This window comes from Salvelinus fontinalis, unplaced genomic scaffold (genome assembly GCF_029448725.1).
Source record: "Salvelinus fontinalis isolate EN_2023a unplaced genomic scaffold, ASM2944872v1 scaffold_0103, whole genome shotgun sequence".
NCBI classification, from domain to species: domain Eukaryota; kingdom Metazoa; phylum Chordata; class Actinopteri; order Salmoniformes; family Salmonidae; genus Salvelinus; species Salvelinus fontinalis.
Genome location: NW_026600312.1, coordinates 378,958 through 395,174, shown reverse-complemented (window position 1 = coordinate 395,174; position 16,217 = coordinate 378,958). Strand labels below are relative to the sequence as shown.

The following is a 16,217-nucleotide window of genomic DNA, read 5'->3' as shown; positions in this document are numbered from 1 at the left end:
GGGTCTCTGTGTCTGTATCCTTACTAGAGAGGGGGACGGGTGGGGGTGTAGTCTGTGTGTCTGTCTGTGTCTCTGTGTGTGTGTGTGTGTGTGTGTGTGTGTGGTTGTGTGTGTGTCTCTGTGACTGTGTGTGTGTGTCTCTGTGTCTCTGTGTATGTCTCTGTGTGTATGTGTATCTCTGTGTGTGTCTCTCTGTGTGTGTGAGAGGTAGAGAAGTAGAAGTCATATTGTCCTCCATCTCTCCTTAACCCTCCCCCCCAGCCTGCCCCATGTCATCAGCCGTATGGGTAAGAGTGACGTGGTGGACATCAGCCTGTTCTGTCTGGTAGCCCTGGACTTCTACAGACACCAGCTAGATGAAGAGTTGGACCGCAGAGCCTTCCAGTCGGTCTTCCAGACCGTAGCCTCACCTGGCAACACCTATCAACAACTACTGGACTGTCTGCAGAGTATCCACCAAGACACATCACTCTGAGAGAGAGAGATGTAGCTCCTATCACCAGACATCACCGAGAGAGAGAGAGGGGGGGGGGGGGGGGGCGGCAGAGGGAGAGACAGAGACAGGGAGGGAGACGGAGGGAGAGAGGCAGAGAGGGAGATGGAGGGAGAGAGGCGGAGAGGGAGATGGAGGGAGGGTGAGAGAGACGGAGGGAGGGTGAGAGAGACGGAGGGAGGGTGAGAGAGACGGAGGGAGGGTGAGAGAGACGGACGGAGGGTGAGAGAGACGGACGGAGGGAGGGAGATAGAGACGGAGGGAGGGAGACAGATGGAGGGAGAGAGAGTGAGAGACAGTGACAGAAGGAGAGGGAGAGACCAAACGGACAGACACACAACTAGTCTTTCTTTGTCCAAATCAGATGGCCTCATCTCCTTCTCTCAGCTGCTGATCTGACATAGTTGAAGAGCCAAAAGGAAAGCGACATGACAGATGATGTAGTGTCTTACTGTACTAGACATACAGGAAAGCAGAGAGCTGACAGAGTAAGGAAGCCAATTTTAGAGTGTTAGGACACTGCTAGCTAGCTTCAGGCTCGTACTTGACTCTCTCCCTTCTAGAGAAATAATTGAAAGAAATAATAATTGTCTCATTAAGATTATTTGGGTTCCGCCTGCACCCTCGTTTCCCCCCCGGACCATTCATTAAGACGGACAACAACACACCCACTCGTACATGACATGAGGGACTTCTAGCACCTTGATGACGAACTAAGAAAAATAATATTCAATCCTCCCCCCCAAGAAAGAGTAAAAAAACCTGGAATTGTATACTTTCCCTGTGAGAACTTGTACTTCATTGGTTGTGGTGTGAAATCAAGATACGATAAAAAAAAAAAAATCTAAAGTATTTCCTAATATTTAAAAAGTTCCATACTTCTATTTTTCAGTGTGTTGTTTTGTTACAAACGGCAAAGTAATGATTTAAACTGACTGCAGGTGTTGCTTTGATAGATGGGTCTATTGCATCACAAAGTATACTCTACTCCCTACTTTGGTAAAGTAGTGCACTATATAGGGAATATGGTGCCATAGGGCTCTGGTCTAAAGTAGTGTACTATATAGGGAATAGGGTGCCATAGGGCTCTGGTCTAAAGTAGTGTACTATATAGGGAATAGGGTGCCATTTGAGAAACAACCAGGGTGATGGGCCTGCTCGATGTTGTTAATAATTATCAATCTATCTTTGTATTCTTTATTTTTTTAATTAATTCACTCTCTCTCTCTCTCTTTCCTCACACTACTATGACAAAGAGGAGAGAGAGAGAAAGTTATTTTACGTATCTTTCAGAGTTAAAGTGATATCTTAATAGCCATAGTAATCTACTTCTTAAAAAGCTGAGATTGTATCGTTGTCACTACGGATGGACGGACGCAGAAAGACAGGCGAGGTGTTCACTGTTAGCATGTTGCGGTGAACTATCTAGCCTAGGGAAGAGTCCTAAATGGTACCCTGTTCTAAATGGTACCCTGTTCTCTATGTAGTGGACTACGTTTGACCAGGGCTATGGTCCAAAGTAGTGCACTTTGTAGGGAATAGGGCTCTAGGAGGAGACACCTATAACCCAACTTGTCCCGTTTCTGTCACCGTCCCTATATCAAAAGTAGGGTACCATTTAGGATTCAGCCTCTGAATCCCTTTGTGTTGTTTTTAAGATGTGATGATTATTATGACGACTGGACTGGAAGGACTTTCACAGTCCTCTTTTAAAGGAGAAGAATCTGCATAGATAATGAATTAATTTATCTTGAACTTAAAGCCATGATGGTGAATGAATGAGAACTACTGTAAAGAGACGTGAGGATGATGAGCGATGAAGAAACTGGAATGGACATTGAGATGACTGACGGGTGGTGGGTTTTTTACTGTGTCTCAGTGTCTTGCACACACACACACACACACACACACACACACACACACACACACACACACACACACACACACACAAACACACACACATTATGGCATGTCCTACGATTCCCCTTGTCATTTCAAATGGACACACACACACATTGCGCTGCATGCTTTGCTGTTGAACTGAACGTCCGCTGGCCAGAAGCATAAGGTGGCCATTTTATTGACCTTTAAAAGGACAGGTTGGGCGACTGACCTGACAATGTTTCTGATGCACTGGCCTTGACAGACTCAATAATGTCCTATTGTCCTCCTCTGTGTTGAAACTGATGCATGGCCTCTTCTTTCCTAGCTGTTAGTTAGATCACTCTATCATTGATTTGATCGATTGGTTGATTCGTTTCCATGTATTTCTAAGGTAACTGTCGCCGGGCCCGACGATAGAGGATGTATTTCTATGGTGACTGTCGCCAGGCCCGACGATAGAGGATGTATTTCTATGGTGACTGTCGCCGGGCCCGACGATAGAGGATGTATTTCTATGGTGACTGTCGCCGGGCCGACGATAGAGGATGAGGAGCAACACAAACCATACAAAGGGGAACCTTGTAACCATAGCGACCAACATCAATCTTTGACACATCAACAGGTTGGGGACGGGAATTAGTCCTTCAGTTGTGTTTTATTTTTTTAAATCAGAGCTTTAAAATGGCTCCCTATGCGGTGCACTTCTTTTGACCAGGGGTCCATAGGGTCGTAGTGCACTGCATAGGGAATAGGGTGGTATTTCAGGATACACTCAGAAAGACTGGGCCCTTTGGTCATCAGTAGAGGCATCCTATTCCCAGCCAGAACGGCCCGTAGTCCAAAGTAGTGCACGATAAAGGGAACAGGGAGCCATTTTGGAACGGCTATGTTGTGATGTATCAGATTTGACTGTAGTACAGTCCAGTCAATACCGTGTAGAATTCACCTAATAAATCAGGATTAAGCCCCTCCCTTGTTGCTTGCTGTTTTTAAGGTTATGGGGACGTCCCAAACGGCATCCTATTCCCTATATAGGGTCCCGTTTTGGGACGCACACTATCAAATACTTGTGATGGAAATTACCCCGGGAGGTCAATCCATCCCACCAGACACCATTGTTTTGGGTCAGTACAGATTAGGATTTAAATGTGTCCATAGTCAGCTAGTTAGTCCCATTCTCTCTATATATAAACCCCCCCAGTCATGTATTTGGGTAAAACACCAACGTTTGGGCATCACGGTTTCTTCTTCAGTCCCTGAATGACTGGGGGGGTTATATATACAGAGAGAGTTTGACTGTGTATTTTTTATAGCTTCCTGTTTATTCTCTGTTAGTCAGCACCTCTCCACTAAGTAATGTTCTCTGGGTGAGCACCAGTTCTTTTTAATAGTCACCAAGTTAACACTAAATCAGACACTTATTTTTAACGTCTGAAAACACTAAGTGACTTGGTTTAGAGTGTTCTACAGTAACTCTGACATCAATCTATCTCTAGTTGTTAAGATATGGACCCAGATAAAACTCATTCAGTCTGTCTCTAGTTGTTAAGATATGGACCCAGATAAAACTCATTCAGTCTGTCTCTAGTTGTTAAGATATGGACCCAGATAAAACTCATTCAGTCTGCCTCTAGTTGTTAAGATATGGACCCAGATAAAACTCATTCAGTCTGCCTCTAGTTAAGATATGGACCCAGATAAAACTCATTCAGTCTGCCTCTAGTTGTTAAGATATGGACCCAGATAAAACTCATTCAGTCTGTCTCTAGTTGTTAAGATATGGACCCAGATAAAACTCATTCAGTCTGTCTCTAGTTGTTAAGATATGGACCCAGATAAAACTCATTCAGTCTGCCTCTAGTTGTTAAGATGTGGACCCAGATAAAACTCATTCAGTCTGTATCTAGTTGTTAAGATATGGACCCAGATAAAACTCATTCAATCTGCCTCTAGTTGTTAAGATATGGACCCAGATAAAACTCATTCAGTCTGCCTCTAGTTGTTAAGATATGGACCCAGATAAAACTCATTCAGTCTGCCTCTAGTTGTTAAGATATAGACCCAGATAAAACTCATTCAGTCTGTCTCTAGTTGTTAAGATATGGACCCAGATAAAAGATAAAACTCATTCAGTCTGTCTCTAGTTGTTAAGATATGGACCCAGATAAAACTAATTTAGTCTGCCTCTAGTTAAGACATGGACCCAGATAAAACTCATTCAGTCTGCCTCTAGTTGTTAAGATATGGACCCAGATAAAACTCATTCAGTCTGTCTCTAGTTGTTAAGATATGGACCCAGATAAAACTCATTCAGTCTGTCTCTAGTTGTTAAGATATGGACCCAGATAAAACTCATTCAGTCTGCCTCTAGTTAAGATATGGACCCAGATAAAACTCATTCAGTCTGCCTCTAGTTGTTAAGATATGGACCCAGATAAAACTCATTCAGTCTGTCTCTAGTTGTTAAGATATGGACCCAGATAAAACTCATTCAGTCTGTCTCTAGTTGTTAAGATATGGACCCAGATAAAACTCATTCAGTCTGCCTCTAGTTGTTAAGATGTGGACCCAGATAAAACTCATTCAGTCTGTATCTAGTTGTTAAGATATGGACCCAGATAAAACTCATTCAGTCTGCCTCTAGTTGTTAAGATATGGACCCAGATAAAACTCATTCAGTCTGCCTCTAGTTGTTAAGATATGGACCCAGATAAAACTCATTCAGTCTGCCTCTAGTTGTTAAGATATGGACCCAGATAAAACTCATTCAGTCTGTCTCTAGTTGTTAAGATATGGACCCAGATAAAACTCATTCAGTCTGTCTCTAGTTGTTAAGATATGGACCCAGATAAAACTCATTCAGTCTGCCTCTAGTTGTTAAGATATGGACCCAGATAAAACTCATTCAATCTGCCTCTAGTTGTTAAGATATGGACCCAGATAAAACTCATTCAGTCTGCCTCTAGTTGTTAAGATATGGACCCAGATAAAACTCATTCAGTCTGCCTCTAGTTGTTAAGATATAGACCCAGATAAAACTCATTCAGTCTGTCTCTAGTTGTTAAGATATGGACCCAGATAAAAGATAAAACTCATTCAGTCTGTCTCTAGTTGTTAAGATATGGACCCAGATAAAACTAATTTAGTCTGCCTCTAGTTAAGACATGGACCCAGATAAAACTCATTCAGTCTGCCTCTAGTTGTTAAGATATGGACCCAGATAAAACTCATTCAGTCTGTCTCTAGTTGTTAAGATATGGACCCAGATAAAACTCATTCAGTCTGTCTCTAATTGTTAAGATATGGACCCAGATAAAACTCATTCAGTCTGCCTCTAGTTGTTAAGATATGGACCCAGATAAAACTCATTCAGTCTGCCTCTAGTTAAGATATGGACCCAGATAAAACTCATTCAGTCTGCCTCTAGTTGTTAAGATATGGACCCAGATAAAACTCATTCAGTCTGTCTCTAGTTGTTAAGATATGGACCCAGATAAAACTCATTCAGTCTGTCTCTAGTTGTTAAGATATGGACCCAGATAAAACTCATTCAGTCTGCCTCTAGTTGTTAAGATGTGGACCCAGATAAAACTCATTCAGTCTGTATCTAGTTGTTAAGATATGGACCCAGATAAAACTCATTCAGTCTGCCTCTAGTTGTTAAGATATGGACCCAGATAAAACTCATTCAGTCTGCCTCTAGTTGTTAAGATATGGACCCAGATAAAACTCATTCAGTCTGCCTCTAGTTGTTAAGATATGGACCCAGATAAAACTCATTCAGTCTGCCTCTAGTTGTTAAGATATGGACCCAGATAAAACTNTTTAGTCTGCCTCTAGTTAAGACATGGACCCAGATAAAACTCATTCAGTCTGCCTCTAGTTGTTAAGATATGGACCCAGATAAAACTCATTCAGTCTGTCTCTAGTTGTTAAGATATGGACCCAGATAAAACTCATTCAGTCTGTCTCTAGTTGTTAAGATATGGACCCAGATAAAACTCATTCAGTCTGCCTCTAGTTGTTAAGATATGGACCCAGATAAAACTCATTCAGTCTGCCTCTAGTTAAGATATGGACCCAGATAAAACTCATTCAGTCTGCCTCTAGTTGTTAAGATATGGACCCAGATAAAACTCATTCAGTCTGTCTCTAGTTGTTAAGATATGGACCCAGATAAAACTCATTCAGTCTGTCTCTAGTTGTTAAGATATGGACCCAGATAAAACTCATTCAGTCTGCCTCTAGTTGTTAAGATGTGGACCCAGATAAAACTCATTCAGTCTGTATCTAGTTGTTAAGATATGGACCCAGATAAAACTCATTCAATCTGCCTCTAGTTGTTAAGATATGGACCCAGATAAAACTCATTCAGTCTGCCTCTAGTTGTTAAGATATGGACCCAGATAAAACTCATTCAGTCTGCCTCTAGTTGTTAAGATATAGACCCAGATAAAACTCATTCAGTCTGTCTCTAGTTGTTAAGATATGGACCCAGATAAAAGATAAAACTCATTCAGTCTGTCTCTAGTTGTTAAGATATGGACCCAGATAAAACTAATTTAGTCTGCCTCTAGTTAAGACATGGACCCAGATAAAACTCATTCAGTCTGCCTCTAGTTGTTAAGATATGGACCCAGATAAAACTCATTCAGTCTGTCTCTAGTTGTTAAGATATGGACCCAGATAAAACTCATTCAGTCTGTCTCTAGTTGTTAAGATATGGACCCAGATAAAACTCATTCAGTCTGCCTCTAGTTGTTAAGATATGGACCCAGATAAAACTCATTCAGTCTGCCTCTAGTTAAGATATGGACCCAGATAAAACTCATTCAGTCTGCCTCTAGTTGTTAAGATATGGACCCAGATAAAACTCATTCAGTCTGTCTCTAGTTGTTAAGATATGGACCCAGATAAAACTCATTCAGTCTGTCTCTAGTTGTTAAGATATGGACCCAGATAAAACTCATTCAGTCTGCCTCTAGTTGTTAAGATATGGACCCAGATAAAACTCATTCAGTCTGCCTCTAGTTGTTAAGATATGGACCCAGATAAAACTCATTCAGTCTGCCTCTAGTTGTTAAGATATGGACCCAGATAAAACTCATTCAGTCTGCCTCTAGTTGTTAAGATATGGACCCAGATAAAACTCATTCAGTCTGTCTCTAGTTGTTAAGATATGGACCCAGATAAAACTCATTCAGTCTGCCTCTAGTTGTTAAGATGTGGACCCAGATAAAACTCATTCAGTCTGTATCTAGTTGTTAAGATATGGACCCAGATAAAACTCATTCAGTCTGCCTCTAGTTGTTAAGATATGGACCCAGATAAAACTCATTCAGTCTGCCTCTAGTTGTTAAGATATGGACCCAGATAAAACTCATTCAGTCTGCCTCTAGTTGTTAAGATATGGACCCAGATAAAACTCATTCAGTCTGCCTCTAGTTGTTAAGATATGGACCCAGATAAAACTCATTCAGTCTGCCTCTAGTTGTTAAGATATATGGACCCAGATAAAACTCATTCAGTCTGCCTCTAGTTGTTAAGATATGGACCCAGATAAAACTCATTCAGTCTGCCTCTATTTGTTAAGATATGGACCCAGATAAAACTCATTCAGTCTGCCTCTAGTTGTTAAGATATGGACCCAGATAAAACTCATTCAGTCTGCCTCTGGTTGTTAAGATATGGACCCAGATAAAACTCATTCAGTCTGCCTCTAGTTGTTAAGATGTGGACCCAGATAAAACTCATTCAGTCTGCCTCTAGTTGTTAAGATATGGACCCAGATAAGATATGGACCCAGAGGTCGACTGACTTTTAAAATCCATTTTTAGGTTAAAAGCTAAACTGACCTAAGTTCAGTGTCTTGGGGTGTCTTCAGTGGTCGCTAACCCTGGTCTAGAAGGGCTGCAGTGTGTGTGTGCAGGTTTTTATTCCTGCCCGGCACTAACACACATCATTCAGCTAACCAAGATCTTGATGATTGTGATAAACATAAAAGCAGTTGTGTTAGTGCTGGGCTGGAACACAAAAAGCCTGCACCCTTTACCTCTCCGGGACCAGGGTTGGCCAACCTTGTCCTACATGGTCTGAACAGAAGCACATGTGACGTGAGATTCTTCCCCAGGAGGTTTTCATTGGTCATCGGGAGGCTATGATAGAATCAGAACTCTCATTCTACGTAGAGAATTAGAATTCTGTTCACTCCATTCTGGAGCCTCTGCTGCTACACAACCGATTGTATTCTGTTCTGTCACACTTTCTCTCTCTCGTCTGCAAGGAGATATACTGTTCATTCAAATATTCTCTATTGAATTTAAAAGGCAATATTTTAACTTGATCAATTACTGGAGATGATGTAGAAATGAATAAAGTATTTAAAAATGTAAAAGACAATTGCATGTCTGTTTTGTGTGTGTGTGTGTGTTTCCTTTGTAAATGAATGTCTTATCTTTTAAAATATATGAATTCCACTACTGTTGAGATAACAGCATGGCATGGAAGCTAATGTGTTAACTTCAAGCAAAGATATCAGGCGGTTGTGGAGGTGTTTAGACCCATGTTTAAGGGGGGGTGTTTAAGCCTCACACACTGTTGGGCGGAAAGAGAACAACCGATGAACAGAGATTTTAAGGATTTTCCGACCTGCAATATTTGATCGTGTACAGTAGTGTAAAGTGAATATCCGTTTCTCTGATTAAGGCGGCATCCTAAATGACTCCCTATGGATCCTGGTCAAAAGCAGTGCACTACATAGGGATTAGCGTGCTGTTTGGGGAAAAACGGAATGAAGACACCCAATTTAGACCTGCCCAGACACGGCTGCCGTCACAGACTGTCAACCGAGGTGGCTGTGATGTCATCTCAGTCCTGTGTAGTCTACACACCGGGGGCGTTTTAATAGTTGTTAAGAGTATTAAACCCAGATTAACCTCTAGCCATGTGGCTCACATAGTGTGCATCCCTAAATGGCCCCCTATTCCCTATGTAGTACACTGGACCATAGTCAAAATCAGTGCACTACACAGGGAATAGGGCGCCATATGGCTCTCGTACAGTAGGCTACTGTACAACTGGACATTTGTAAGGATTATCTCTGTGTTCAAGGTTTGCCTAAGTAGTCAAACAATATTTATCTATACTGAACAAAAATATAAATACAACATGTAAAGTGGAATATAAATAAATCCCAGATATTTTCCATACGGGCAAAAAGCTTATTTCTCTCCAATTTTGTGCACACATTTGTTTTTATATCCCTGTTGGGGAGCATTTCTCCTTCACAAGGTGCACCTGTGTAAAATAATCCATCCACCTGACAGCTGTGGCATATCAAGAAGCTGATTAAACAGCAGGATAATTACACAGGTGCACCTTGTGCTGGGGACAATAAAAGGCCACTTTAAAATGTGCAGTTTTGTCACACAACACCACAGATGTCTCAAGTTTTGAGGGAGCGTGCAATTGGCATGCAGACTGCAGGAATGTCCACAGGAGCTGTTGCCAGAGATTTTAATGTTAATTTCTCTACCATAAACTGCCTCTGACGTGGGGGTGGTGGTGTGGTGCTGAGAAGTATTTCTCTCTGTAATAAAGCAATTTTGTGGGGGAAAACTAATGCTGATTGGCTGGGCCTGGCTCCCCAGTGGCAGGGATGCAAACTGGTGAGGGCCCAAAAAGGTGACACTTTTTTGTGTTACACTGAAACAAATAAATCCCTGCTAGGTGGAAATGCATGTTTTAACTAATTAAACAACAAAGAATATGATCTACATCACTCGCTGTGTATAAAATAAAAAGTGGTTCATGTGAAACTCACAGCTAAAAAATGTAAAGAAAGTGTTGGCTCTGTTTTTTACTTAACAAATAAGGAACACTTAAAATGTGCACTTAAAAATCATAACAATTTGAATCAAAGTACAGCTGTAGACAGAAGTCAAAGATCAAACATCACACATACAACTGATGTCTCTCCTGAGTTCTGCCCCTTAGGAAAAGTCCAAAGTTATTTTATTAAGCTCGAAGTCCAGCCCTAGTGATGTCACAGCATACTTCATTACATTCTACTCATCAGACCAAGCCCATGCATACACAGCTATACAAACTTGCAAGAGAGATACAATAGTTCCAGTCTTTTCTATGGGTTCAGCAGTAAATGTCCCCATGTTGATTTATAGAGGTATGTCTGACTAGTCTCTTATCTATTTTACTCCCATGCAGGGTTCTGTGTTTATCTTTGAAGTGCTTTCTCACAGACCCCATGCAATAATTCACACATCTCTCAGACCGTTTTTTTTATAAGAGGCAGAGACTTAGAAAAGACTGGAACAATTCTAAAACCTTATAATGAATATATGTATATTGTTAATCTGTAGTCCAGGACCCTATAAACCCTTCCCCTTCTATTAATACAATATATTACAATCAATTATTATATTATATCAAACATTTGGTACATGACCCCAATTTGACTCCATCAAAATAAATCCAATGTTATTTGTTGCCTAGACTTTATTGCAAATGACACTCAAGTCTTGAGAAAAAACAATACACGAATAAATATTGCAGTTACCATGACAGCCTTTATAATAGAACGCTTGTTACCATGACAGCCTTTATAATAGAACGCTTGTTACCATGACAGCCTTTATAATAGAACACTTGTGACCACACACATCTAAATATTGCTTTTGGGGGGGGGGGGGGGACGTCTTAAAAGTAGAAATAGAATGAAACAAACCATCAAGTGCACATGGCTACATGTGTGCAAAAATAACGTTCACTGAGTAAAAAAACTAAATAATCCCCCTTCACTCATACAAAAGTGTTACTGTCAAGTTCAACACAACAAAAGCAATATCTTTGGGCTACACTGCACGTTATTACATTGTACACTTTCTGCCTGTGGACATCTGTTCTACAATGTGCCAGCAGAGCATGAGACCCTTTGTTGGCATAACTGATCTCTTTCAAGCAGAGAACACATCTGGCATATACCTCTTTTAATCCACTGTATTGAAAGAGGGAAAGTGTGTGGTGTTCCTTTCACCTCTATACTGGCATCCAGCTTAAGTCAGGCCCAGCTCCAGCTACACTTGATCCCTGAACCCACTTGTTTAACAAGCAATGTCTCATTTTCACCTAATTCTCTCATTCTGAAAATTAACCACATACTGTAGAGGGAAAACATTAGTTCACAGATAGTAGTTAGTTTGTTAACTAGTTAACATTTCACACAGATTGCCAGGGTCCAGTAAGCAACTAAGCGATATAACTTGAGGAACTGTATTTTACTACTGTAAAATGTATTATTAGCTAACTAACGTTAGCTACAGTGCAGGCTAACTGAAATGAGCTAACGTAAACTCACCCCATTCTGTACAAATGTGCGTAACCGCGACATTCAAACGAGGCTACAAAGAAAACTAATGGGACTGTAGCGACTGTGTTGACTTCAAAATCGGGGGTGTGAACTAGGTTTCTATTCAAGCGTTGATCGACATGGTAATGGCTCTGTAGTGTTGGAGAAAAGTTGAAAAAACTGACCCTCCGTTACATCTTGACGTGTCATGTCGTAACGTACAGAACGCATAAAGCAACTATTTCTGTCTTACAATCTCTCTCCACCAGCTGTAGCACTTCTCTCATCGTTTAAAAACAAGAAATGGACAGTGACGGGGGTAAGGGGGATACCTAGTCCTTTTTTTCGTCATCATTGCATACGATCATCATTCTCAAAGCCGCTGTTTACTTCTAAGATCACTTTAGCACCGCCCTAAAAACCCGATTCAAATTCGACACAAACATTCAAATGTAATGTAATGACACATTATATAAACTCTTTATAGTGTTTTATTTACATTTTAGAGGCGATAAGGTGATAAGTTGGACAGATCGAGTGAAAAAAGCAATTTTCCCACACGACATCTGTCCTTCTCACCATCACGCATTAGTTTTGCTTCCCCACCCGCCATTTTTAAAAAGACCCAACGGGGCTCATTGCCTGCTTGAATTTTGCAGAAACGGGCAGTGTTTAGGGCATGTAATTGATTTTGTTGGAAAGGGGAGAAATTGTGCTTTACAATGGTATTGACATTACAGTTGATCTGGAAGTATTACGTTTTTGGGGAGCTAAAATAAGGGCAATTGTACGGACCAAGGTGATGTACGAGTTTACGTGAGTTTACGTTAACTTGAGGAACTGCAAGGAGTTGTACCAGTACTATAGCGCATTGGTTAGGTTACTAACGTTAGCTCATCTGACTTTGTAATGTTAGCTAGCTAGCTATCTGACTTTGTTAGCCAGCTGATTTTCAAACAATAAACTAAATTATTTGATCAGTTAAGTTGGCTAATGTTGCTCAACATTTCTCTGGCTAGCTAACAGAGAAATTCGATCCAGCTACTATAGCAATATACTTAACAACGCTAACAATAACGTTACTTGTTCCATCACACTTTCTCCCTCACCTCAAACTTTCCAAATGCCAGTTTTTTTCGGTTACAGGTACTCTCCTCACCCCGGTCTCTGTAGTCAGGCTTATCACCTACCTCTCCGTTACCGTTCAGGGCGACACGCTGCTGTAAATTAACCGCCCAACTGCCTTTCCACTCTCCCGCTCTTTCCAGAGCACGCGCTGATGCTGTAACTAGCACATTGGTTGTCTCTTCTCTCTTAAGAACAAATCCACTGTCTTACATGTGAAATATGAACTGCAGGGTGGAAACATGCTCCAACATAATTTTTTTGGGTTATGTCGTATATAGTGTTGTGTTTTCAACCGGTTTATCAGGAATATAAGCTAGTCTATAGATCTATCCATCTGGGCACCCGCCCCCATGTTGTATTGTTTTAGAGGGATGAAGTATTGATCTGTTGTGGTGAAGAACAGAATCACAGTACTTGACCCTCTCTCACCCCAGATCCCAGATCCCAGACACAGATCCCAGGTCCAGACCCCAGACCCCAGGTCCAGATCCCAGACCCCAGGTCCAGATCCCAGACCCCAGGTCCAGACCCCAGACCCCAGGTCCAGACCCCAGACCCCAGACCACAGGTCCAGATCCCAGGTCCAGACCCCAGACACCAGGTCCAGACACCAGGTCCAGACCCCAGACCCCAGGTCCAGACCCCAGACACCAGGTCACATAACTAGTCTATTCCATAGTATGCATTCTATTTGTATGCTTGTTGTGACTGACTGTATGCATCAGTCATCAGATGATATATTATTTTATCAATGTAATAACATTCTCAAGGATGTTACAGAGATATACTAGAGAGGATGTTACACAGGTAGACTAGAGAGGATGTTACACAGATAGACTAGAGAGGATGTTACACAGATAGACTAGAGAGGATGTTACACAGATAGACTAGAGAGGATGTTACACAGATAGACTAGAGAGGATGTTACACAGATAGACTAGAGAGGATGTTACACAGATAGACTAGAGAGGATGTTACACATATATACTAGAGAGGATGCTACACAGATAGACTAGATAGATGTTACACAGATAGACTAGAGAGGATGTTACACAGATATACTAGAGAGGATGTTACACAGATAGACTAGAGAGGATGCTACACAGATAGACTAGAGAGGATGTTACACAGATAGACTAGATAGATGTTACACAGATAGACTAGAGAGGATGTTACACAGATATACTAGAGAGGATGTTACACAGATAAACTAGAGAGGATGCTACACAGATAGACTAGAGAGGATGTTACTCTCTCCCCGTCTGTCTCTCCCCCCCCCCCCCCCCTCCTCCTCTACCTCTCTCTGAGGAGTTGGTTAGACATACACCATGTCCATGTGTGTGGAACTTCACCATACTGTTCCTTCAGCTGGGCGGACGTACTTCAAATCCTCAGACAAGATACTTCCCATGACCTCTGTGCTGATTGACTGTCTGTGTGTCTGGGACCGGCTGGAAGCGGCTGTGGTACAGTAGGCTATTCCCAGAGTGACTATCAGGCAGCTATTTATGGGAGATCGACACGGACTGTCTACGGATTTATAAGATGCAATGCATGATGATGAATGGACATTTATGGGGATGTTTTTACCTCAGAAAAAGGCGGTAGTTGATAAAAAGATTTTAAGTTATTAAACACAATATATAAATTAGAACACAAGGTGTGATATCTGTTACTGTTTTATCAGTTCCATCATCAGTAACCACCAGTTGTCATATCAAGTATTACTGTCAGGTTATGTTATCTCCATCATCAGTATTACTGTCAGGTTATATTATCTCCATCAGTATTACTGTCAGGTTATATTATCTCATCATCAGTATTACTGTCAGGTTATGTTATCTCATCATCAGTATTACTGTCAGGTTATATTATCTCCATCATCAGTATTACTGTCAGGTTATATTATCTCCATCATCAGTATTACTGTCAGGTTATATTATCTCCATCATCAGTATTACTGTCAGGTTATATTATCTCCATCATCAGTATTACTGTCAGGTTATATTATCTCCATCATCAGTATTACTGTCAGGTTATATTATCTCCATCATCAGTATTACTGTCAGGTTATATTATCTCCATCATCAGTATTACTGTCAGGTTATATTATCTCCATCATCAGTATTACTGTCAGGTTATATTATCTCCATCATCAGTATTACTGTCAGGTTATATTATCTCCAGCATCAGTATTACTGTCAGGTTATATTATCTCCGTCATCAGTATTACTGTCAGGTTATATTATCTCCATCATCAGTATTACTGTCAGGTTATGTTATCTCCATCATCAGTATTACTGTCAGGTTATATTATCTCCATCATCAGTATTACTGTAAGGTTATATTATCTCATCAGTATTACTGTCAGGTTATATTATCTCATCAGTATTACTGTCAGGTTATATTATCTCCATCATCAGTATTACTGTCAGGTTATATTATTACATTTACATTTAAGTCATTTAGCAGACGCTCTTATCCAGAGCGACTTACAAATTGGTGCATTCACCTTATGACATCCAGTGGAACAGCCACTTTACAATAGTGCATCTAAATCTTTTAAGGGGGGGGGGGGGCAGAAGGATTGCTTTATCCTATCCTAGGTATTCCTTGAACAGGTGGGGTTTCAGGTGTCTCCGGAAGGTGGTGATTGACTCCGCTGTCCTGGCGTCGTGAGGGAGTTTGTTCCACCATTGGGGTGCCAGAGCAGCGAACAGTTTTGACTGGGCTGAGCGGGAACTGTACTTCCTCAGTGGTAGGGAGGCGAGCAGGCCAGAGGTGGATGAACGTAGTGCCCTTGTTTGGGTGTAGGGCCTGATCAGAGCCTGAAGGTACTGAGGTGCCGTTCCCCTCACAGCTCCGTAGGCAAGCACCATGGTCTTGTAGCGGATGCGAGCTTCAACTGGAAGCCAGTGGAGAGAGCGGAGGAGCGGGGTGACGTGAGAGAACTTGGGAAGGTTGAACACCAGACGGGCTGCGGCGTTCTGGATGAGTTGTAGGGGTTTAATGGCACAGGCAGGGAGCCCAGCCAACAGCGAGTTGCAGTAATCCAGACGGGAGATGACAAGTGCCTGGATTAGGACCTGCGCCGCTTCCTGTGTGAGGCAGGGTCGTACTCTGCGGATGTTGTAGAGCATGAACCTACAGGAACGGGCCACCGCCTTGATGTTAGTTGAGAACGACAGGGTGTTGTCCAGGATCATGCCAAGGTTCTTAGCGCTCTGGGAGGAGGACACAATGGAGTTGTCAACCGTGATGGCGAGATCATGGAACGGGCAGTCCTTCCCCGGGAGGAAGAGCAGCTCCGTCTTGCCGAGGTTCAGCTTGAGGTGGCGATCCGTCATC

The 16,217-nt window shown here is 41.7% G+C and overlaps 1 protein-coding gene across 1 annotated transcript in view; it reads left to right on the top strand.

Annotated features, from left to right (window-relative positions):
* Nucleotides 1-532, top strand: part of htt (huntingtin) — a gene marked incomplete at its 5' end in the record, with an annotated part of 51,098 nt that extends 50,566 nt beyond the window's left edge. The window contains 1 exon segment of the mRNA XM_055911891.1: nt 262-532. Within this exon segment, the coding sequence (XP_055767866.1) occupies nt 262-475 (214 nt within the window).
* Nucleotides 533-16,217: the final 15,685 nt, after the last annotated feature.